The sequence below is a fragment of the Elephas maximus genome, chromosome 3 (assembly GCF_024166365.1).
Source record: "Elephas maximus indicus isolate mEleMax1 chromosome 3, mEleMax1 primary haplotype, whole genome shotgun sequence".
Classification (NCBI taxonomy): Eukaryota; Metazoa; Chordata; class Mammalia; order Proboscidea; family Elephantidae; genus Elephas; species Elephas maximus.
In genome coordinates, this window is record NC_064821.1 from 185,568,803 (window position 1) to 185,593,336 (window position 24,534).

Here is a 24,534-nt window from a genome sequence, read left to right on the forward strand (position 1 = left end):
CAGTTCAAATCCACCAGGCATTCCTTGGAAATCATATGGGCAGACCTACTCTGTCCTATAGGGTTGCTATGAGTCGGAATCGACTCCACGGCAATGAGTTTAGTTTTTTTTTTTTTTTTTTTTAATCACCTCTGTCTTGGTGGAGCAGTGGTTAAGTGTTTGGCTGCTAACCAAAAGGTAGGCGGTTTGAATCCAACAGCCGCTCCTTGGAAATCCAATGGGGCAGTTCTCCTCTGTCCTATAGGGCAGGCTTGACAGCAACGGGTTTATCACCTCTGTCACCTGTGCCTGATGAGGATGTCCCTCTGAGACTGAGCATTTCCTTGAGGAACAGATGATGATGATGGTGACTCAGAGACTTCCTGGTTTTTCCTTGTAATCCTAGTTCATAGTGCTGGGGTGGGGTGTCTGTTTTACTGCCTCAATTTTGTATTTACTACGAATGCACTTAAGTATCCTAATTACTCAGATATTACCCAGGAGAGCTTAGGAGTTTCCACTTTTCTAATATATAGGTCAACTCAATAATCCCACACTTCAAAAAGAAAAATCTCTTTATAAAACCACCCTAGTGGTCTGGAGGTAACAAGATCTTGAAGAGACTCTCCTCTTCAGTTTCCCATCCACACCACGCCTTTTTGGCCGTTTCTCCCCAGGGCATGGGCTGGCTGGGTGGCTCTAATCATTAGATAAAGCTTCCTGTGGAATGCAGAGACTTTGCATCCCAGTTTAGGAACTGGTAGGTGGACTTTACCCTACAGGACCCACACCTAGCTTCTGAAGGCAAGGGAAGGGGAAGAAAAGTCACTCTTGCAAACGCACTGTAGGTTGTATTCAATATTCCTCTTCGACCTTAAATAGGTACACAATAAATATTTGTTGAATAAATAAATGAGAACAGTATCCAGAGCTCAGGAATGTAAACTAAGTCAATCTCTTTTTTACATATCTCAACGTTTAAAATATAGGAAAAGCTTTAATGCTGTTTAACGGGGTCTCTCTAGTTGCAGAGTATCATCCTTTTCTGAATAGATTTTGGAGCCGGGGACCGATTTCCCTACTTCTTGAAAGGCTAATTCCGAGGTAAATTTACAATCTGGGATTGAGTTTCCTTCCGTTTAGAATGAGGGTCTTCATATTTTTCCCTTCAATGTAAATTTATACCCTCAGTTTCCATTCATTCATTCAACCAATATTTACTGTTGTTGTGTGCCATCCAGTCGATGCTGACTCATAGAGACCTTATAGGACAGAGTAGAACTGCCCCATTGGGTTTCCAAGGAACGCCTGGTAGATTCAAACCGCCGATCTTTTGGTTACAGTCTGAGCTCTTAACCACTTCACAACCAGGGATGGCAACCATTACTAAACGCCTAATATGTGCCTGTCCCTGTTCTAGGCAGTGAACAAAACAGATCCCAGTCCTGGTGGAGTTTATCGTCGGATTGGAGACAATGTGATTTTAAAAAATTAAATCATATAATAAGTTAGAAGGTAATATACTGGAGAAAAAGTTGCCAGGCTGTAAAATGATCGTGGAGGCCAGGGTGTAGGGGAAGAGAACCCAAGACTGGGGTTCTAGTTTAGTTGGGGAAAAGGAAGACGAGCTCAGGTGGATTGGGCTCTGATGTCGAGGGACAAGGGAGGTTTTTCTGCAGAAAGTGATGAGAGTGTATTTTGGTTTATGCGCAGGTAGGTGAAGGACTGTAAGTCGGAATCGGCTGGACGGCACTGGGTTGGGGTTTTTAAGTGAAGGACAAAAGAGGCTCTGGACCGAGATTCCCGTTGGGAAAACTAGAGGCGGGGGTTATCTTCCAGCAGAGGCGAGAAGATGCTGCAGCTGCGTAGCTCCGGGGCAAGGGGTGAGGGCGGTCACGGCGGCCAACTGCTACGCCCCCAAAATGGCTTCCCAGTGCCCCTCGCCGCCCCGCCCCCCGAGCGCCCGCCCCCCGAGCGCCCGCCGACCCACGTGACCCGCCCCCCCCCCGCCCATCCCTGCTCGCGACCCCGGCCGGGGTCCCTGCGGCGGCAGCCCCGCCTCTCGCGGAAAGCCGACCAACCGGAGGAAGGGTAGGGCGGGGCGGGTGGTGACGGCCAATGGGAGTGAAGCTCCGTAGGGAGTAACAGGTTGGTGGGAGGGGTAGAGAGAAGGAGGGAGCGCGGGGGGACCGAGTGGGAGGGCCCGGGAGTCGCGTGTGCAGGTCTGCTCTAGCCCGAGCCCGGAGTGCGAGCCCGAGAGCGCCGAGCCCGGCTGGGGTGAGTCAACCGGGCGGAGGCAAGGGCATCTGAGAGGCAAGCGAGCCCTCAGGTGTACCCCTGAGGGGCGGGGGGTTGCGGCGACCAGGGATGTCCCCTTCCAGGGCACAGGTGCTGAGTTGGAGCGGGGAGGAGGGGAGGTCAGGGGAGAGTAGGAGCTTTGATTAAGAGCTGGCCCCTGCTCTAAGCGGCCTGGGGCAGGTTGCTGGCAAGGTACCAGGTGAGGGGCACCTGAGGGTAAGATTTTTCTCAGTGCGTGAAAGCATTTCAGAGCCAGGATTTGTCTGGAGGTTTGACGCCAGCCCCAGGGGCAGAGTTTCTCTTGGAGATCGGGGTGGTGCGGGGAGAGTTAGTCCCAGCTGGGCAGAGGGAACAGCTGCCTAAGGTTCAGGGTAGTAAGGGGAAGGCATCAGCAGGTGCTGTTTTCCTGAAACCCCAGTGCCGGTCTGAGCTGGTTGTTGACGCCTCCTTTCTGGCTTTGAGATGGCTCTGAGGTGTGGCGCCTTTCTCTAAGCGTTCACCTACAGGTGAAGACAGTTGCAGATAAGAGGCACTGAGGGGAGAACAAGAAACCACCCCATCTCTTTACTAGGTGTGAAACTATTTCAGGGGATACGGTTTCTGTCTGCCTTTGCTTTCACGCCAGGGAGGAATTTCCTTCTTGAGATAGTGCTCTCCTAGAGAGGGACATAAGGAGCTCTGGTGGCGCTGTGTTTAAGCGCTGGGATGCTAACCGAAAGGTGGGTGGTTTGAACCCACCAGCCGCTCCTCCTGGCAGTCTGCTTCTGTAAAGATTTACAGCCTTGGAAACTCTACGGGACAGTTCTGCTGTTGCTCTGAGTCAGAATTGACTTGATGACAATAGGTATGGTTTTGGTTTTAGAGAGGATATGAGGAAGCATAGGTCCCTGAGCCTATAAAATATGCAGAAATTCTTATTTCTAACGAGGCCTCTTTCTCTGGGCAGATATCAGTTCCCCCCAGCACACATACCTTCTTCTGTGTTTCTAGATGGAGACCATTGGGTGAGGTTTGGGAGCTCAACCGATTTATCTTGATGCCTCCCAGAATCACCCTTATTCTCTGAGGCCCCACCAGGCATCCTGACTCCCGACCATGATGACTGGCAGGCATTGTGCTGTAGGAAACAGTCAGGACTCCTCAGGAGAGACACAACTAGGAGAATTAGCACCTTCAAGTCTCCAGGCCAGATGACAGGTGCATGTTGGGTCCCAGGCAAGACTTCTGAGGCAGATTTCCTCGCCTTAGGCAGGGAAGGCATCCAGAGCCAGCCTTAGCTTGGCCCCTTTGATGCCCTGCCTGAGGAAAGTTGTTGTAATTGGGAAATAATTAGCAACCGCTATTATATTGTAGACAGGCTGCCCACACGTGTCTGTGCACCTCTTCTTTTGTCCTGGATATTTGGGATTTGGGGAGCTGGCTCTGGGGGGCTGCTTATCTAGTGATTTGGTTCGCTCTAAAGAATTCTGGTGTCCTAGAACCCCTTTCTGCCTTCCACAGGCTGACCTGCATGCTATTGCCCCTGTGGGATGTGGGGAGAGACACTTATCATGGGAGGGGGTGGGCTGCTTTTCTTCATGCGAGGGAGGGAAGAGCTCAGGGCTGGGGGGTGGCCAAGGCAAGTGTGGAATCAGGAGTGCAACTTTGGGAGCTTGAGAGGGAGGAGTAGAGGGAGACAAAGTCTTCTGTCACACACTGGCCTGTCACTCACCGGGTTCTTTGTGTGTCTGCTCCCACTGCCTGTTCCCTCCCTACCTTCTGTCTCTCTCTTTAGAGCTTTGGCCTTGGCAGCCAGACTGGACAGAACCCCTACCCACAGGCTTGCCCCTCTGCCTCCTATGTGGTGTGGAATTTCTCTGGTCTGTTTTACAAGCTGCCAGTGTAGTCTCCCTGGCCCTGCCTTTCCCCTTGCCTCTCAAACCAGTCCAGCCAGTTTACAGGGATCCAGTTCCTCATTGTTTTTCTTCCCACTGGCCGAGCAGCTCTAGCCTGGCTCTCAGGTTTCTGGCTTTTTCAGTGGACAGTCAGAACTCCACTTGGGGGTTCTTTTTGGATCCACTGGGAGCCTCCTTACCTCTGTAACTCTTTAATGGGAGCAGAACAATCAAAGTCACTGAGCTGTCCTCTATTTTGACCATTTGATTTCCTTGTTACCTGAAAGAGGTAGTCTAATCTCTATACCTCTAGTTCCCCCATTTTCTGAATCTGCCAATATGTGGCACCTAGCATACTGCCTGGTCTTGGGCATATCAGCCCTTCCTGAAACCACCCCACTCCCACTTCCTGCCAGGAGTCCAGGGACCCTGTCACTGCTAGTTGGATGCCAGGCGATAAGACTGGGCCAGAGGTGATGGAATTGGGGCAGGGCAGGATAATGAGTAACTAGGAGAAGTGGCTCTGAAACAGGTGAAGGGTGTCCCCTCCCTCCTTACCAGCTGGAGTGGCAGAGGCAGACAGATGAAAACAGAATTAAGTGTGGCCTGGTCTCTTCCCGGAGTACAGTTGGTGGAGAGAGACCCTGAGCATGCGCCAGGGGAGGCAGGAGGGTCAGGCATCTGGTGAGAGCTCAGGCTCTGGGCTTCATGTTGCCTGGTGCTAGATCACTGTTTACCTGCCTCTGGGGCTTTGGCAAGGCCCACAGCTGCGCTGCTCCCTTGGCCCCGCCCCGCTGTCCTCTGTAACCGAAGGTGGTGGGTAGGTTTCGGGTTTTCCATGCTGAATCATTTAGAGCCCTGCTTTCTGACCCACCTCACAGATTCCCTCCAGCCATCCTGGCCCCTGACCCACGTGTCCCAGGACTGAAGGTGGTTGAGGGTAGGGAGTCATTGGGACCTGGGGGAGTGCTGGATCTGCCTCTCAATGAGCTGGTGCTCTCAGGCAAGGGGCTGTGTACTCTCTCAGGCCTAGGCCAGGAGCTCCTTGACCTGGATCTGGAAGATCAGTAGATGTGCTGACAGAGGAGAGCTGCATCATGAATAAATCATGTGGTTTCTGAGAGCTGGCAGTCTAGGCACATCTGGATCTAAAGTCGTGAATGAGTAGGGCAGAGAGTTCAGGCCAGGAGGAGGTCCTGTTATGAGGGAAAACAAGACATAACTGTGAGGGACCCCTGGGCAATTCCTCCTTCTGCTATGCAAGTCTGCATTGGTTCAGGATACAACCTTTCACAAATATTTATCAATATCTACCATGTGCCAGGCATTGGGGACACAGTAATCGGCTGATAGCCATGGCCTTTGCCCTCCAGGAGACTGTAATCCTGTGGGGGAGACGGACAGGAAACAAATAATGACTTCAATAAATATATAAAAACGAACCGAGATAAACCTACTGAAGAACAACTGCAGAGGATATAACATGGATCTGACCTAGTTTGTGGGGAGGGATGGTCAGGGAAGGCTTCTCTGAGGAAGTGACATTCTTCTAGGAACCAGGTGAAGCCGGGAAGTCCCTGTTGGAGGGAACAGCATGTGTGAAGGTAACATTTATTGTCAGCTTTGTAACAGGCCTACTCTGCTAGGTACTTTCGTGTTTAATATCTTGACTTTTCCACCTTTATATTGAAGTATGACTTAAATACAATAAAGAACAAAATCTTAAGTGTAAAACTTGATAAAATTTGACAGTGGTATATGCCTGTGTAATTTGTTGTTGTCTGATTTAATTCTCACAGGTAATTACATTGTGAGATATTATCATTATACCAGTTTTTACAGAGATGGAAACTGAGGCATAGAAAAGTTGTGATTTGCCCGAGGTTATACATCTCCAGGGAGAACAGAGTTAGACTAGTCCAGTGGCTTTTCTACTGTGCCAGGCTGCCTCTGGATAAGTGGTTTGGAGAACTTACCTCTTTACCTCCTAGCTTCGTTTCTGGTCCCATTTTGGATCCTGCCAGTAAGATATCTTGCTGTTTGGGGTATCTGAGTTAGAGATTGGTTAAGGTTCTCCCCAATGCCTAAAAAATGGGAGACCAGGGTCCTCAAAAGTTGACGGTTGGGCCTTAAGGTATCCACGGACCTCTTAAAATTGTGCGATACTAGTTTGTGTGGGCTGTCTCCTAGAGGAGGTTGCACTGCTGTCATCATTTTCTCAAATGCGGACCCAGTGTCAAAAAAGGCAACGAACCACTACCAAGAAGGGGCTCCTCCTTCCCTATTCTTTTCTGTGGAGGGGAAAGGCTGGGAAGGCTGTGAATGCGCTTCCTCAGATAGGAGGCTGTTTCCCCCCACACCAGCCCTTCCTAACGTGGAACTCTGCCCCTCTACATCCCTTCCCCTCCTCATCTCACACGGGTTGTCTGGGCTGCCAGACCTGGCCGAGTTGCCTTGGCTCAGAGCTCCGCAGGGAGGTCAAGTTGCATGTTTGTGTTTCTGTCTGGTACGCTACAGGCACCTCCTCCAGTTTGGTGCTAGGTTCTGGTAGAGACTAGCAGAAGGGGTGGAGAAGTTGCATTTTTTCTTTGCTTGGAGTTTCCTGGAACAGAGCATGCCTGGAATACATTTCATTTGATGACTCTGAGCTTGGCAATGTGGATCTGGGGAGCTAGTCTGTAGATGGCCTTGGCTGTGTGGCCCCTTGGACTGGGACACTTAAAATGATATTTACATTTTTTCTCGAATAGGTAATACATCTGTATGGTTTCAAACTCAAAACGGACAAAAAGATACACAGTAGAAAGTCAGTCACTCTCCCCTTCTTGCCCCTAACCCCTTGGGTTCCTTTCCTCGGAGGCATCACTTTCTTTGAATAGTTTCCAGAAATGGGATGGCACACTTTGACATCTGTCATGCAGGGGTTGGGTTCTGTCCTTTCTTGAGGGAGGAGGAGGAGGGACATGGTGGTGTATGTGTGGATATCAATCAAAGTTTTTAAACTCTTAACAAAACCAAGTTGTCCGGAGCTATATCAGAAGAAATGGATTCTTCTGGACCAGCCGTATCAGGATCACCTGGGAACTTGTTAGAAATGCAAATTCTCAAGCCCCCACCCCAGACTTACTGAATCAGGAACTCTGGCGGTAGGGCCCAGCTATCTGCGTTTTTTAATAATCCCTCCTAGTGATCTTGTTGCTCAGTTAAAGTATGAGAATCACTGTTCTACAAAGAAAAAACTGACAAGGCAACTAGCCCCATTAAAGCGGGGCAGCTGGAGGTTTCTGGATTTCTACTTCATGTCTCTCGGCATAAAATGTTTAATCTCCTTTCTCCCTCTTCCAGGACCTCTCCTGCCCATGGAGCAGGCAGCTACCATGGCTGAGCCCCGGGGCCCCCTGGACCATGGAGTCCAAATTCGCTTCATCACAGAGTCAATGGGTGGTGACGAGACGGGTACCCTACGCCGTGGTGTGCGACGCCCAGCCAAGGATGCAAGAGCCAACACCTATGGAGTTGCCGTGCGCGTGCAGGGCATTGCTGGGCAGCCCTTCGTGGTGCTCAACAGTGGGGAGAAGGGTGGTGACTCCTTTGGGGTCCAAATCAAGGGGTCCAACAACCGAGGGGCCCCAGGAGCTCTGAGCTCTGACTCGGAACTCCCCGAGAACCCCTACTCTCAGGCCAAGGGGTTTCTTGCCTCCTCGCAGGGCAGCGCATCTGATGAGGAGCCTGGGACCCACTGGAATGGAAGACTACTCCGTTCCCAGTCACAGGCCTCACTGGCAGTCCCTACCCCTATGGCTCCAAGCAACAGGAGCACCAGCCTGCTGGAGTTAGCCCCCCAGGGGGCCTCCCCAGGTAGCACCATTGACACTGCTCCCCTGTCCTCAGTGGACTCGCTCATCAACAAGTTTGATGGTCGCCTTGGGGGCCAGGCCCGGGGCCGGACTGGCCGCCGTACACGGACATTGCCCCATGAACAGCGCAAGCGGAGCCAGAGCCTGGACAGCCGGCTCCAACGGGACACCCTTGAGGAGCGGGAACGTCGGTCCCCCAATGACCTGTCCCCTAGCATGAAGTATGACAGCCATGTGGGGAGCTCAAAACAGCCAGCCCAGAGCCAGAGCCCTCTCAGTGGCTTCAGCCGTTCCCGGCAGACCCAGGACTGGGTCCTTCAGAGTTTTGAGGAGTCACGTGGGAGAGCACAGGACCCTGCTATGCTGCAGGTCAGAGCTCATGCCCAACCCCCAGCCCCTTCCATCAGCCCTGACCCATGATGGACCCCTTGCCAATTCAAATAACCTAGAGCAGCAAGTCCCTACCTTTTTTCCTTCACTTCATGCAACCACTTAATGGATGATATTCACATGTATAAGATACTTCCATGGGTAAAATTCTAAAGAAAATAGAACTACAAAATCATCATTCACAAGCATGGAGAGTAATTGGTTATTGCCCCAACCCTTAACTGTGCTTCAGTCACTAACATTTGAGGACTGCAACTAAGTGGAGGTGGGACTTTACTTGAGACAAAATTGAATCCATTCTCAAATCATTTACAAGCCCTAGTATCTTATTTTTATGCAAATAACACGCACTTTCTACATTTGTTTACCAACAGCTCCTCCCCCCCACCAGGTATTTTTGTAAACATGCTATACTAATTTTTTTTACAGCAACATGTGAAAAAAAAAAAAAATTGGCATAGCAGTGCTTAATACCTGGGGGCAGGGCGGGGGAAGGGTGGGAGCAGTTGGCAGACCAACTGTAGAAGGTGCCTGTTATTTGTGTAAAAATAGGACACATTAACTATCATTAGTGACAATTTACTTGTGACACAGCTCATAGCTGGTCGAGATCTGCTTGTCCAGTAAAATCTGTTTTTCAACAATAGCAGAGAGGTATATCTTGCACGGACCTCTCCTGGCCCATTGCTCAGGGCTCAGCAGGGTTGCCACCTTACCCTGTTTCAGGCTTGTTCATCATGTTTGAAGGGCCTCATCTTCCAACTGCTAGTTCTGCTCCGTCTAAACCCCATACATGCCTCTGGTCCTAATCTTCCTGTTCCTTTGGGCTTCTATCTTTGCAGTTCAAATCAACCCCAGACCTTCTCAGAGACCAGCAGGAGGCAGCCCCACCAGGCAGTGTGGATCATATGAAGGCCACCGTCTATGGCATCTTGCGGGAGGGGTGAGTAGGGCCGCCCCACAGTGGAGGCACACACCTCTGTTTTCCTTTCCTTTTAACTTCATTCCCCATCTTCCCTCTTCCTCATCTCTGCTACCTCTTTCTTCTCTAACTCTTGCTTCTGCTCTTTCATCCTCTAGAAGTTCAGAAAGTGAAACCTCAGTGAGGAGGAAGGTCAGTTTGGTGCTGGAGCAGATGCAGCCTCTGGTGGTGAGTGGCTTTCTCGGGATGGGAGCAAGGGGCAGGGCTAGAGCCTTGAGGCCTTAGAGGATCTGGCTGTGGACTCACTTCCTTTCCACCCATGTCTCTGGCAGATGGCCTCTCCTGGTCCAGTTAAGGCCTTGGCAGGGCAGGGCGAGCTCACCCGAAAAGTGGAGGAGCTACAGCAAAAGCTGGATGAAGAGGTGAAGGTGAGGAGAGGTTAGAGGAGTGAAAGGATGAGTGATCCCAGGGAAAGAGCCCTGCCCTGGAGATGGGCTGGACTGGCTCCTCTAAGCAATGAAACAAGCACTTTTGTGTCCTGTGAGACAAGAGATACGAGTGTGCCCTATCTCAGAAAGGACTTCTGGGGCTCTCTGAAGCTCAGGGAGGCACACTGCATTAGGGATCCAACTACCTTCCATTCCATTTCCTTTGGGAGTTCCCATCTTTGCTGTGCCACTTACTGGCTTTATGAATCTTGTCCAGACTACCTAAGTTACTTACTTAAATTACTCTGTGCTTCAGTTCTCTTTATCTGAAAAATGCGGACAATAATACCCACTTATTGGTGGTGAAGTTGTTAAGTGCTCGGCTGCTAACCCAAAGGTTGGTGGTTCGAGCCCACCAGCTGCTCTGCAGAAGAAAGATGTGGCAGCCTGCTGCTGTAAAGATTACAGCCTTGGAAACCTTGTGGGGGTGCTCTACTCTGTCCTACAAGGTCCACTATGAGTCGGAATTGATTCGATGGCAGTGGGTATAATCATGATAATTATGATGGCAACAATAGTAGCTGTCATTTATTGAAGATAATTTTTGTAATAGATAGTGTCCTGGTTAATATGTAATCATTATAGCAACCCTGTAAAGCAGGCATTCTGGATCCATTTATGATAAGAAAACTGAAGATCAGAGAAGTTAAGTAAATTGCCCAAGGTAGTAGGTTGCAGAGAAGGAGTTAAATAACTCCTTTATTTATTTATTTTTTTATTTAATGCTGCCCCCACCTCATAGTATTGCCTTGTACATAATCCGTACTTGGAAAGTGTTGAGTTGTAACTTCTCTTATTTCCTAGTAGCACAGTGTAGTTAGTCGTTAGTTGGTAGGCTATGGAGTCCAGCTGCCTGGGTTCAAATACTGGTACCCTTACTTGTTGGCTGCATGACTGACCTTAGGCAAGTTTTTTAAATTTTCTAAACATCTGTTTCCCTAGCTATAAAGTGAGAGTAATAATAGTACTGTATTTGTTATTTATTATTGTGTAACAAATTACCCCAAAACTTAACAGCATAAAAAAAGGAAAAATTTATTGTCTTCACAGTCTCTGACGGCCAGGAGTCTGGGAGCAGCTTAGCTTGGTCGTTCTAGCTCGGGGTCTGTCATGAGGTTCCATAAAGTTATCAGCTGGGGCTATAGTCATTAGAAGACTTGACTGGAGTTGGATCTGCTTTGAAACCGGCTGTTGTTTGGAGGCCTCATTTACTTGCTGTGCAGACCTCTTCATAGGGCTACTCAGGTGTTTCACAGCATGGCAGCTACTTTCTCCCAGAGTGAGTGATCCAAGAGAGAAGGCAAGAAGGAAGCCACGGTGCCTTTTTATGACCTACTCTTGGAAATCACACGTCACTTCCCTGTTTTTCTATTTATTAGAAGAGAATCCGTAAGTCTAGCCCATATTCAGGGGAGGGGAATTAGGCTTCACCTTTAAAGAGGAATGGCAAAGATTTGTGGACATATTTTTTGTTGTTGTTGAGAAATATACACAGCAGAACATATATAATTCAACAGTTTATCCATGTACAATTCAGTGACATTGATTACATTCTTCAAGTTGTGCAACCATTCTCACCCTCCTTTTCTAAGTTGTTCCTCCCCCACTAACATAAACTCACTGCCCTCTAGGTTTCCTATCTAATCTTTCAAGATGGTGTTGTCAATTTGATGCCATAGAGATAGTTCTTAAAAGAGCACAATGCCCAAGGCAGACATTCTTTACTAATTAAGCTAAACTATTGTTTGGTTTAAAGAAGACTTCTGGGTATATTTTTGGTGTAAGGTTTAAAGATTATCTCAGAGCAGAAGTTTTTGGGGGTTCATCCAACCTCAATGGCTCCAGAAAGTCTGAATTCCATGAGAATTTGAAAAGTCCGCCTTTCCCCCCTTTTGATCAGGATTCTACTATAGACTTTTTGATCAAAACACTGCGTAATGGTAGCCAGGCACCATCCAGTTCTTCTGTGTGGGCATATTTTAAACCATCACAAGTACCAAGGGTTGTTAGGAGGGTTAAATGCAGGTAATACACATAAGGTCCCTAGTACAGTGCTTGTCACATAGTAAGTGTTTAATAAATATTTGGTATTCTCATTATCCTTCCTTCTGAGAGGCTTTTCCCACCTTTCACCCACTGTGTTCTCCTTCCCTTTTCCAGAAGCGGCAGAAGCTAGAGCCGTCCCGGGTGGGGCTGGAGCTGGAGCTGGAAGAGAAGGCGGAGGAGTGCAGCCGATTGAAGGAGCTGCTGGAGAAGAGGAAGGGGGAGGCCCAGCAGAGCACCAAGGAGTGAGTGCAGTTGTTGGTGCATGTGGGCCTGCTTGGGGGGCCTAGGTGCACTTAGATTCCTGTCCTCAGGGCTCAGGAAGGCAGAAGGAAATCTCCAGAAGCTGAATGAGGCAGAGATGGTTTAAAGACAGGACCTTTCTCTTTACCCTCACTATCAGGCAGGTTAGTTGTAGTGGTTACAGCTCCACTGGAGCTAGGTGGGGTTGCCTTTGTGCCTCATGTTCTTAATCTATAAAATGGGGATGATAATAGTATCTACTTCTCAGAATTGTTGTGGGGATTCATTCATTCACTCAGGAGACATTTTCACAGTGAAAACTGTGGCAGGCACTGATCTTGGTTCCTGGGGTACATCAGCGAATCATACAGATGAAGAGCCCTGCTCCTTAGAAGCTTAGTTTCTGGTGAGGGGGAGCAGACAGTAAGCAATGAACATATGATGTAAGTAAATTTGTAACATATTAGAAGGTGAAGTAGAGCAGGATAAAGCAGATCAGGAGGGCTGGGTTTAACGGGGAGCAAGTTGCAGTATTAAATCAGGTAGTCAGGGAAGGCCTCGTTGAGATTTGAACAATCATGGAAGAGGTTTAAATAAGTTAATATATGTAAAGTTCTGGAAACTTCCTGACACATAGTGCTTAATAAATGTTAATTATTAGGCTGCAGAACATGAAGCTCCTCTTGGACCGGGGTGAACGGTTACGACATGAACTGGAGACTCAGGTGATGGAGCTGCAGAACAAGCTGAAACAGGCCCAGGGTCTGGAGCCTGCTAAAGAGGTGCTAACGAAGGTAGGGAGCAGGCTTGGGTATCCTGGCCCCTGATTTCTTCCCCCTGGAACGTCCTCAAGTCTGTTCATTCACAGTTTCTTCAAAGTATGGGAAGGAGGTGGTTTATTAGGGATTCCCATTAGTGTGCTTCAGGCAGACTCAAATGGCGAGTGGGGTAGAGCCCAGAATAATGGGTTTCCTTTATCTTAACTAGGCATCTTAGAGGGCAGAGAGCACCTGGTACAATGCCTAGCACGTAGAAGGTGCTCAGTAAATATTTGTTGAATGGATGAATGAATATTAATGGACAGATGGACCCTAATACGGTCACCCTGTGCTCCCATCCTCACTTTCCCCAGGACCTGATAGAGACCCGGGAGCTTCTGGAAGAGGTCTTGGAGGGGAAGCAGCGGATAGAGGAGCAGCTGAGGCTGCGGGAACGGGAGTTGACAGCCCTGAAAGGGGCCCTGAAGGAGGAGGTGGCCTCCCGTGACCAGGAGGTAGAGCATGTCCGGCAGCAATACCAGCGAGACACAGAACAGCTTCGCCGGAGCATGCAGGATGCAACCCAGGCATGTGATGAGGGCAGGGGCTGGGAGAAGTGGGCCTTGCCAGGGAAGAGGGGCTGCCTTGGGGTCTTGAGGCCTTGCATTTCGGGACTCTGCCTGCCTGCCTATTGCCACTGAGTCAATTCCAACTCATAGCGACCCTACAGCACAGAGTAGAACTGCCCCATAGGGTTCCCAAGGGGTAGCTGGTGGGTTCAGAATGCCAACCTTTTGGTTAGCAGACAAGTTCTTAACCACTGTGCCACCAGGGCTCCCTTGGGACTTTACACGGTTGTAATTGGAAACTCACTGTATAGTACACGTGTGAGATGAAGTGAAAACGTTGTCTAGAAACCTACAAAGGCAAAGGCAGGGTGCAGGCCAGAAGTACGATGAGGGTGTGTGAGCCAAGTCCCATGGGGGAAATAAGAGGACAAAGGGGTGGGCTGTGACTTGGGGAGAGAGCCTCCTGCTAGTATTGTACCAGGTACCACTGGGGTTTCTGGGTGTGCAGCCTGCACAGTGCCTTTTGGGCCTGAGTCTCCCCTTCTACACACTCACACCTTGGTTTAGGGTGAGCCCTTCCCTCTGAGCCTTCTGGTCCCTCACTCTACTCCTCCCTAGGACCACGCAGCATTGGAGGCTGAGAGGCAGAAGATGTCAGCCCTGGTGCGAGGGCTGCAGCGGGAGCTGGAGGAGAGCTCAGAGGAGACAGGGCATTGGCAGAGCATGTTCCAGAAGAACAAGGAGGAGCTGAGAGCCACCAAGCAGGAGTAAGGACCTTGCCCCTCTCTCAAGGGTGCTTCTAACATCCCTCTTCCTTTCTACCCATGCTCTGCTCTTACTCACCCATTTCTCAGGTGTTCTTTTCCACATCTGCTTTCCTCCCTTCTGAGAGTTGGTACCCAGTGTGCTGGCCTTGAGGCAAGTGGCTTGACCTTCTTCCCCTCCCCCTTTATATCACCTCCCTGGACGCAGACTCCTACAGCTGCGGATGGAGAAGGAGGAGATGGAAGACGAGCTTGGGGAGAAGATGGAGGCCTTGCAGAGAGAATTAGGGCAGGCCCGAGCTGGTGCTGGAGATACTCGCCAGGTTGAGGAGCTCAAGAAGGTACTTGGAAGTTGGGGGGTAGAAGGACCAGCTGGGATGATAGGCACCTGCCTCACCTGCCCATAGGGGCCTCCAGACTACTGCAGCTGTCTCAGGTGTGCTTGATTTTTGGGCCCCATCCTGCCTGCTGAGCTTTATCTCCTTCCCAGCACACACTGTCCAATCCAGCAGGGCTAATCTCCTTGCCGAGCGTAGAAGTTTCTAATGGAAAGAGCTCTCAGAGGCCAGGTTGGGGTACAGCCAGCTGGCTGCTGGCTGCCTCCCAAGAGACCTCATGCGTAGCAGCAGTTGGGTAGATTTGTGAAATTTCCAGGGTCATTTTTGCAGGCTCAGAACCCTAATTTGGTTGGCATGGCAAGAGTTGCTCTGCCTCTTAGGAAGGACTCATTACCTACATTTGTGAAATAAATGTTTCCAGTTAGAATGCCAGTTTATTAATTTAAAATGGATAACAAGAAGTATTGTCACATGGACTGGAACACTGTGCTGGTGTGGCCAGCTGACCTACATGGAAGCCAAATTGTAACCTGGAGGCTGTTTAGAGAGTACGGAGTCTGGACATGGGGAATTAAAAGATACTAGTGTTTAATGTGTCCGTCTCCCTAGTCAGCATAGCCTGCAACACTTGAAGTTTGTGGTAAGATTTCCTCTCTTTGGTCTTCTTTCTTTTTTAAGAAAATCCTCTTTTTATCATGCATGAATGCTGAAAGTTTATATATAGGTCACAAGTGGTACGATCATAAAATTAAATTAATAAACTCAATTAATGAACTGTTTTAGTTTATTAAGGAATGAGAGGACAACTAGTTATTTTAGATGATTTAGATAACTTGGAAAGTATTTTCATTAATTATAGGGACTGGCATTTATGGCCCCCTGAGGATCCTCCTAGGTCTACATTTTCTTGATTTGCTATGCTGAATATATAGTAGGTGCTCAGTTAACAAGTTAATTCATCAATACTTATTTGTCATGCCTATACTGTGAGATTGCCTAATTTTAATCAAGGTAATGATTGCCTAATTTTAATCAAGGTAATGTTAATATACATGTATATCTTTTTTTCGGAATTTTATTGTGGTAAGTTATGTATAACAAAAAAATTGCCATTTTAACCATTTTAATTACAGTGACATTAATTACATTTAGCACATTGTGTGACCATTACTGCTACCCATTTCTAAACGTTTTTCATCACCCTAAATGGAAAACTCAATACTTCTTAAGCAAGGTGGTCATATTTTTAAATGAGTAAAGAAACATAGCTCTGAATGATGATTTTCCAGATAAATAAAATCCTCAGCCTTACACACAGTATCGGGTCAAGAAAAACATAACAAACGTTATCCAAATTAAGTGTGGTTGTTGTGGCGGTGTATATGTAATGTAAAATTCTGTTTGCTCAAGGGAACTCCTGAAAGAATGGCGAAGTGAAAAATGCTCTTAAATTTTTACTGTATTGTTTTGCTGTTAACAAATACCAAGGGTAGTTGGAGGTCTTCTAACTGTATAAGCTGACACAGAGAACTTAGACATTCCTCTGGACTGTCTCAGTTAATTTATCATGCTGGGTAAAGCTGGGAAGCTAAAAGCAATAAGTAGTGTTTTATTTATCTCATATATTTTATCAAATATATAATCAATAAACAGATTATACTTTAGGTAAACAGACTAACCAAATCCAACATAGACCACACACTGCTATTTTTCTTTTGTAATTTGTTAGTGCCTTACATGGAAGACTCACTACATATTATACAATCCTTCAGCCTAATTATGGTACTTTCTGAATTTCCAAAGTAGCTAATGGCTAAAGAATTAGAACCAGAGCTCATTTTATTATGTGTGTGTGTGTGTGTGTGTGTAAATATTTTTTAAGAAGTCAGAGCAGCACCAGCATTTATTATGTTACATGCTTTGGTTTTCAATAATTTTTTTTTAAATAGCCAATTCACTCTTCCTCCACATTATATATGTATATACTTTGTTGCTAGTGTATTCATCATTGTGTTTGATAATCCATCATTGAAGAAAATTAGGTCCCAAAGCTTTGCTCCTATATTTTCTTCCAAGAACTTTATGGTTTTAAATGTAACATTTAGGTCCTTGATCCATTTTGAATTAGTTTTTTGTGTATGGTATGAGGTATGGATCTTGTTTCATTTTTCTGCATATGGAAATCCAGTTTTGCCAGCACCATTTGTTGAAGACACTCATATTTTTTTAATTGAGATAATTTCACATACCATAAAACTCACCCTTTTAAAGCGTATGATTCAGTGGCTTTTAGCATATTCACAAAGTTGTGCAATCATCACCACTATTTAATTTCAGAATATTTTTATCATGTAAACGAATGATTTCTTTTATAATGATCAGCACGAGGCTGTTCCTATGAGGCAGAGGTTAAAGATGTCCCAAATTTCTAACCTTTCCAAGCTGCTGTACCATTCCATCATCTCTAACATCAACTACTCCCTCTCACCTCAGTACTCTCCCTCTTTGGGCTCCCTAAATTTCTTGCAAGGTGTCATACAACTCACAGACCATATAAAGGAAATGGTCCACAAGGTTATGGAGGCTAGCAAGTCCCCAATCTGTGGGCCAGGCATAAACTTCTCCCAGGCCCTCAGTGTCTGCCCAAAGGCACTCGGCTTTCTTGTTCCATGGGCTGGGAAGCCAACTGCACTGTCTCCTGCGGGTCCCTCTGCTGCGGGTTTCTGCTGTGGGTCTCTCCTTCTTTGGTGGTGGTGGGCTCTCCTCTGTGCTCTGGAATTGACTCTCTTTTAAGGCAAAACTGATCAATCCCCTCTGTGGGCCACAATTATATGCACAGCCCCACCCAGTTACCTGGGTGGGAGTCACAAGACCATGGCTAGAGAGGCCACATGCAAAAGTAATTAATCATACTGCATCATCACCCCCAAAAAAGAACCCTGTACCCATTAGCAATCACATCCCATTCCCTCCTCTCACCCATCCCTAAACCAAAACCAAACCCACTGCTGTCTAGTCGATTCCGACTCATAGTAACCCTGTAGGACAGAGTAGAGCTGCCCCATAGAGTTTGCAAGGAGCGCCTGGTGGATTCGAACTGCCGACCTTTTGGTTAGCAGCCATAGCACTTAACCTCTACACCACCAGGGTTTCCCACCCATCCCTAGGCAACCACTAATCTACTTTCTGCCTATGAATTTGTGTATTCTGGACATTTCATATAAATGTAATCATAAAATATGTGATCCTTCGTGACTGGCTTCTTTGACTTGGAGCCCTGGTGGCGCAGCACTTAAGAGCTCAGCTGCTAACCAAAAGGTTGGCAGCTTGAAACCAGCAGGTGCTCCTTGAAAACCCTGTGGGACAGTTCTACTCTGTCCTATAGGGTCGGTATGAGTTGAAATTAACTCAACAGAAACAGGTTTGGTTTTTGGTTTGGAAAAATGTCTATTCACATCCTTTGCTCATTTTTAAATTTGGTTATTTTTCTTATTATTATTTGGTTGTAAATATTATATATTCTAGGTACATTTCCCTTATCAGATATATGATTTGCAAATATTTTCTTCCATTCTGTGGGTTATCCTTCTACTTTCTTGATTGTGTCTTTTGATGGACAAAGGTTTTTATTTTATTTTTTCAACTCACGGCAACCCCATGTATGCCAGAGTAGAACTGTGCTCCATAGGGTTTTTTTGTTTTTAATATTATATTGTGTTTTAGGTGAAAGTTTACATACAAAGTAGGTTCCCATTTAACCATTTTACACAACTTGTACCATGGCATTGGTTACATTTTTCACAATTTGTCAACCTTCTCATTATTTCCATTCTTTTTGTTCTGTTTCCATTAATCTAGCTTCCCTGCCCCTCGTTAGCTTCTCGTCTTTATTTTAGGGGAAATGTTGACTGTTTGGTCTCATATAGCTGATTATTTAAGGAAGCACAGTATTCACGGATGATATCATTTATTTTATAAGCCAATCTATTATTTGGATGAAATGTGACCAATAGGGGTGGTCAGTTCCAAGTTCAAAGGGTATCTTAGGGCGATAGTCTTGGGGGTTCTTCTCGTCTCTATCAGTCCAGTAAGTCTCGCCTTTTTTAGGAATTTGAGTTTTGTTTTATATTTTTTTCCCTTCCTATCCAGGACCTTCTAGTGTGTCCCTGGTCAGAATGATCAGGATTGGTAGCTGGGCACCATCTAGTTCTGGCCTCAGGCTAGATAAAGCCATGGTTCATGTAGGCTATTAGTCCTGTGGACTAGTTTCTTCTCTGAGTCTTTAGTTTCCTTCATTCTCTTTTGTTCTAGACAAGTAGAAACCAAGAGTTGTATCTTAGATGGCTGAAAATTAAAAAAAATTTTTTAATGTTTTTATTAGGTTGTATCGTAGGTTCAAGGGCATTTGTCATTTTACTCACCATTTTTTTTTTTTAAATTGTGCTTTAGATGAGGTTTACAGAGCAAATTAGTTTCTCATTAAACAATTAATACACATATTGTTTTGTGGCATTAGTTGCCAACTCCGTGACATGTCAACACTCTCTCCTTCTAGACATTGGGTTCCCAATTTCCGTTTGTCTACCTTTCTTGTCCCTTCTTGCTTTTTCGTCCTTGCCCCTGGGCTGGTGTGCCCATTTAGTCTTGTATACTTGTACTGGTGTTTGTTTTATGGGCCTGTCTAATCTTTGGCTGAAGGGTGACTTCAGTACTGAGTTAAAAAGGGTGTCCAGGGGCCATGCTCTCAGGTTTCTTCAGTCTCCATCAGACCAGTAAGTCTGGTCTTTTTTTTTTTTGTGACTTAGAATTTTGTTCTACATTTTTTTCCATCCTTGTCTGGGATCCTTTATTGTGATCACTGTCAGAGCAGTCAGTGGTGGTAGCCGGGTACCATCTAGTTGTGCTGGACTCAGTCTGGTGGAGACTATGGTAGTTGTGGTCTATTAGTCCTTTGGACTAAGGTTTCCCTTGTGTCTTTGGTTTTCTTCATTCTTCATTGCTCCAGACAGGGTGGGACCAGTGGAGTATCTTAGATGCCCACTCATAAGCTTTTAAGACCCAGATGCTACTCACCAAAGCAGGAATATCTACATCCTATTTTTCTTTATAAACTATGTTATGCCAGTTGAGCCAGATGTCCCCTGAGACCATGGTTCCTAGCCCTCAGCCCAGTAATTTGGTCCCTCAGGGAGTTTGGATGTGTCTGTGAAGCTTCTGTGACTTTGCCTTGGTCAAGTTGTGCTGACTTCCAGCTGTATCGTGTACTGTCTTACCCTGCACCAAAGAAAAGTTTTTAATTTTAATGAAGTCCAATTTATCTACTTTTTTCTTTGGTTGCTTGGGCTTTAGGTTTCATATCTAAGAAACTGTTGCCTAATCCAAGGTCACAATGATTTACAGCTGTGTTTTCTTCTAAAAGTTTCATAATTTTACCTCTTACATTTAGATCTTTGATCCACTTTGAGTTAATCTTTGTATTTGGTGTGAGGTTGGGGTCCAACTTAATTTTTTTGCGTGTGGCTATCAAGTCATCTCAGCACCATTTACTAAAGAGATTATGTTTCCACCTAATGGACTTGGCACCCTTGTTAGAAATCATTTATGGCTTTATTTCAGGACCCTCAATTCTATTCCATTGATCTATATATCAGTCCTTATGTCAGTACCACACTGTATTGTGGGGAAAGATTTCAGTCTTTCACCATTAAGTATGTTGTTAGCTGTGGGCTTTTCATGATGCCTTTTATCAGTCTGAGGAAATTCTCTAATTTTCCTAGTGTATTAATCGAGAAAGGGTGTTGGATTTTGTCAAATGATTTTTTTGCATCAACTGAGATGATCGTATTTTTTTCCCCCTTCATTCTAAGAGTATGGTGTATTACAGTGATTAATTTTTGCATGTTGAGTTACCCTTGCATTCCTGGAATAAATCCTACTTGGTCATGGTGTATAATCCTTTTAGTATGCTGCTGCATTTGGTTTGCTAGTACTTTGCTGAGGATTTTTGCGTTTGTATTCATAAGGGATATTAGTCTGTAGTGTCCTTTTCTTGTGATGTCTTTGTCTAGCTTTGGTATCAGGGTAACACTGGACTCATGAGTTAGGAAGTGTTGACTCCTCTTTTTATTTTTTGGAAGAGTTTGAGAAGGATTGGTGTTAATTCTTCTTTAAACATTTGGTAAAAATTGCCATTGAAGCCATTTGGTCCTGGGCTTTTCTTTGTGGGGGGTTTTTTGATTACCAATTCAATCTCTTCGTTTATAAATCTATTCAGATTCTCTATTTCTTCTTGATCCAGCTTTGGTAGTTTGTGTCTTTCTAGGAATTTGTCCATTTCATCTTTGTTATCTAATTTGTTGGCATACAATTCTTCATAGTATTTTCATGATTTTTTTTATTTGTTTAGAGTTGGGTGTAATGTCCCCCTTTTCATTTCTGACTTTAGATATTTGCATCTTCTCTCCTTTTCTTTCTTGGTCAGTCTGGCTAAATGTTTGTCAGTTTTGTTGTTGATCTTTTCAAAGAACCAGTTTTTGGTTTTACTGATTTTCCCTATTTTTTTCTCTCCCCATTTTTGTTTTGTTTTTGGTGAAAATATACATAACAAAATATCCATCCATTCAACATTTCCTACTTGTACAGTTCAGTAACATTGGTTATATTCTTTGCATTGTGTCACCATTCTCCCTACCCCTGTCCATGTTGTTTCACCACCATTAACCTAATCTCTCTGTACCTTAAACTTCTCCCCTGTGTTTTAGAGTTACTGCTGTCAGTTAGATCTCATATAGATAATTCTTTATAAGAGTGCACTGCTCAAGGCCAACATTCTTAACTAGTTGAGCTAAGCTGTTGTTTAGCTTAAAAATGACTTCATGGGATAGCTTTGGTTCAAGGCTTAAAAATTGTCTCAGGGCAATAGATTTGGGTGTCCTCCCAGTCAGCAATAGGTCCAGTAAGTCTGGTTTCTGTAAGAATTTGAAATTCTGTTCCACATTTTTCCTCTTTTTGATCAGGATTCATCTGCTGAGTCTCCATAAGTTTTGAAGCAAGTCTCAGAGATATCATGTCCTCGGGTTTTGATGTCTAACTAGGATTGAAAACCACTGCTTGAATCCATGTGATTTTGGTATTTAATAATCCAGGGAAATCTTAATTTCTCTAGTTTTTAAATGATTAAGGATGAACCAGGCCTTACACAAGCTTTCATTTATGTACAACACATATATTATGCAAATTTCCATCTCCCTCTTTCACTCACGTAATTCCCTTTACCAGGATGCCCTTCCTGTACCACTTTCTACCCTACTTTACCCATTCATCTGTCCAGGCCCAGTAGTGTCCTCTTGACCTTGAAGCATTTCCTAGCAAGAGTTCTCTCCCTCTTTTGAACTCTGTGATTAGAGTCTGTATTTGTTCACTTTGCATTTGAATAATTCTATTATTCATTTTTCATTATTTCTATTAGACTTCTGGCCCCTGCTAGATTTATGATCTTGAAAGGCTGGGTCCCATGTATGCCTTCTCTGTGTCTCCTGTGGTATCTGTCACAGTGCTGGTGCTTGGTACACATTCAGCTGATTAGAACATAGCAGGGGATAATGGCATTATAGGCTGCCAGCAAAGGTCCTGAGCCTTAAAGCTCTTGATCCCAAGGTAGACCCAGCTACTTTTTCTTCTTTTTTTAAAATTTATATGTGATAAAATTCACTCTTGGTGGTGTATAGTTATACAGGTTTTGACAAATGCATAGCATTGTGTATCTGTCACCAAAATCAGGATACAGAGTAGTTCCATCATGCCCCCCAAATTCTCTCCCACTGCCCCTCTGTAGTCAGCCTCTCTCTGGCCCCAGCCCCTGGTATCTACTGATTTGTTCCATTCTTCCAGAATGCCATCTAAATGGAATCATACAGTATGTGGCCCTTTTTTTGAGCCTGGCTTCTTTGATTAAGCAAAAATCTAGCTATTTCTTTGTTAATCCTGAGATCCCTCTATTAAGCTAAGCAGCAGGAGCCAGAGGTTCTTCTGAGATTTTAAAGAACTAGGCCAGATGAATGAAGGACTCTGGTATCTCAGTCTGGCTCTCTTTGCCCTGTCACCATTCTGCTTCCGTTCTAGGAGCTGTGCCGGACACAGGAGGAGTTTAAGGAGCTGCAGGCAGAGCAGCAGAGCCAGGAGATGGCTGGGCGACACCGTGAACGGGAGTTGGAGAAGCAGCTGGGTGCCCTGAGGGTTGAGGCTGATCGAGTCCAGGAGCTGGAACAGCAGAACTTACAGCTACAGAAGACCCTCCAGCAGCTGAGACAAGACTGTGAAGAGGCTTCCAAGGCAAGGGGAGTGGGCATAGGGCTTAGAAGGTGGAGGCTGAGGGGTCTGGAGGGCTGAGGAGCCACAGGGCGTGGAAATTACCTATCATGGGTATGTACCGACCAGATCCTTGGTCTTAAGTGTGTGGTTAAAACCAGCCAGGTTGGGCAGGGGGGAGGCGGCTGTACCTGGCGGCACCCACAGTGTCTCTGTAGAGGTGGGGTTCTCAGGGAGGCCTCTGGCTGGTGTCAACACCCTCTTTAAGCTGTGGTCCTGGTGGGTGCTCTTTGGGAGGGCTTTCCTGGGAGTAGCAATGACCCTGACCCCTGGGGTCTGAGCCGCCGCTTTCTGAACCGTCCGCAGGCTAAGATGGCAACAGAGGCAGAGGCGGCAGTGCTGGGGCAGCGTAGGGCAGCAGTGGAAACAACGCTTCGAGAGACCCAGGAGGAAAATGACGAATTCCGAAGGCGCATCCTGGGTCTGGAGCAGCAGCTGAAGGAGGCGCGAGGCCTGGGGGAGGGCAGGGAAGTGGTGGAGGCGCGACTTCGGGACAAGGTGCAGCGGCTGGAGGTCAGTGCTTCAGCTGATGTTGTTGGCTTCTTCCTCGCCAAATACTCAGCCATCAGTTTTATTCGATCCTCAGTGTGCTTCTGTTTTGCCTCCCTGAACCCTGTGTTTAACCTTGGTTTATTTCCCAGCATGTACTTGGTGTGAATGTTTCAGCCTTTGCGCTAGCATTTTTGCCTCTATCTCCTACCTTTTGCTTGCTCTCTGTGTCTTGATTTCTTAACAGGTTCCTCTGAGCCTATTTTCATTGCCCATAGATACCCTCCCCGGCTTCTACCTAACCAGTTAACCAGTTGCAGTCAAGTCGATTCTGATTCATGGCCACCCGATGTGTGTCAGAGTAAAACTGTGCTCCATAGGGTTTTCAAAGGCCAATTTTTTTCAGAAGTAGATCACCAGGCATTTCTTCCAAGGTGCCTTTAGGCATACTGGAAATGCCAGTGTTTCAGTTAGCAGCCAAGCATGTTAACTGTTTGTACCACCCAGAGCTGACTCCTCCTCCTACTCACCTCCAGGTGCTTGAACCCCAGCTTTGCCTTCTTCCAGCCTGACCCCCTTCCCCCACCGTCTCCCTCTCAGGCAGAGAAGCAGCGGCTAGAGGAGGCCCTGAACACAGCTCAGGAAGAGGAAGGGAGCCTGTCAGCAGCCAAGCGGGCACTGGAGGCCCGGCTGGAGGAGGCCCAGCGGGGGCTGGCCCACCTGGGGCAGGAGCGGCAGGCTCTAAACCGGGCCCTGGAGGAGGAAGGGAAGCAGCGTGAGGCACTCCGGCGGGGCAAGGCCGAGCTGGAGGAGCAGAAACGTCTGCTGGACAGGACTGTGGACAGACTGAACAAGGAGGTGGGGCACAGGGCAGCTTGGGCTCTTAGGAAGAGGCTCAGCTCATACTGAAGCGTGGACAGGGGAACTCAGAAATGTGTGGTGTTGGCTTTCTCACATTCATTGTTGGGGTGGCCACGGCCAAATCTCCGGAGAGTGGCATCCTTCCTACCTCTCTTCCTTGTTTTTGAGCTTCCCCTGCATCCACTATGGTCTTGATGCTTGGAGAATCCCTCCTGGGAGGGATATTTATCGCTTTGAAGTCTATGAGCCCTCAACATGTGATAGAATTTCATCTTTGGGGGAGGAGAAGGAGAA

The 24,534-nt window shown here is 46.5% G+C and overlaps 1 protein-coding gene across 3 annotated transcripts in view; it reads left to right on the forward strand.

The window, feature by feature from the left end:
- The first annotated feature begins 2,031 nt into the window (after positions 1 to 2,031).
- CGN (cingulin) overlaps positions 2,032 to 24,534 on the forward strand; it is a 29,494-nt gene continuing 6,991 nt past the window's right edge. The window contains exons 1-13 of one of the 3 annotated variants that reach the window (XM_049880477.1): positions 2,032 to 2,070; positions 7,497 to 8,377; positions 9,241 to 9,341; positions 9,479 to 9,548; positions 9,653 to 9,748; positions 11,969 to 12,096; positions 12,756 to 12,888; positions 13,227 to 13,439; positions 14,040 to 14,188; positions 14,394 to 14,526; positions 22,645 to 22,854; positions 23,197 to 23,403; positions 23,980 to 24,237. In XM_049880477.1, the coding sequence (XP_049736434.1) occupies positions 7,511 to 8,377; positions 9,241 to 9,341; positions 9,479 to 9,548; positions 9,653 to 9,748; positions 11,969 to 12,096; positions 12,756 to 12,888; positions 13,227 to 13,439; positions 14,040 to 14,188; positions 14,394 to 14,526; positions 22,645 to 22,854; positions 23,197 to 23,403; positions 23,980 to 24,237 (2,565 nt within the window). In that variant the 5' untranslated portion in view covers positions 2,032 to 2,070; positions 7,497 to 7,510. Of the gene's footprint in view, positions 2,071 to 2,168; positions 2,257 to 5,696; positions 5,756 to 7,496; positions 8,378 to 9,240; positions 9,342 to 9,478; positions 9,549 to 9,652; positions 9,749 to 11,968; positions 12,097 to 12,755; positions 12,889 to 13,226; positions 13,440 to 14,039; positions 14,189 to 14,393; positions 14,527 to 22,644; positions 22,855 to 23,196; positions 23,404 to 23,979; positions 24,238 to 24,534 lie in introns of those variants that run through there. The other 2 variants (XM_049880476.1, XM_049880475.1) reach the window with 2 other exon arrangements.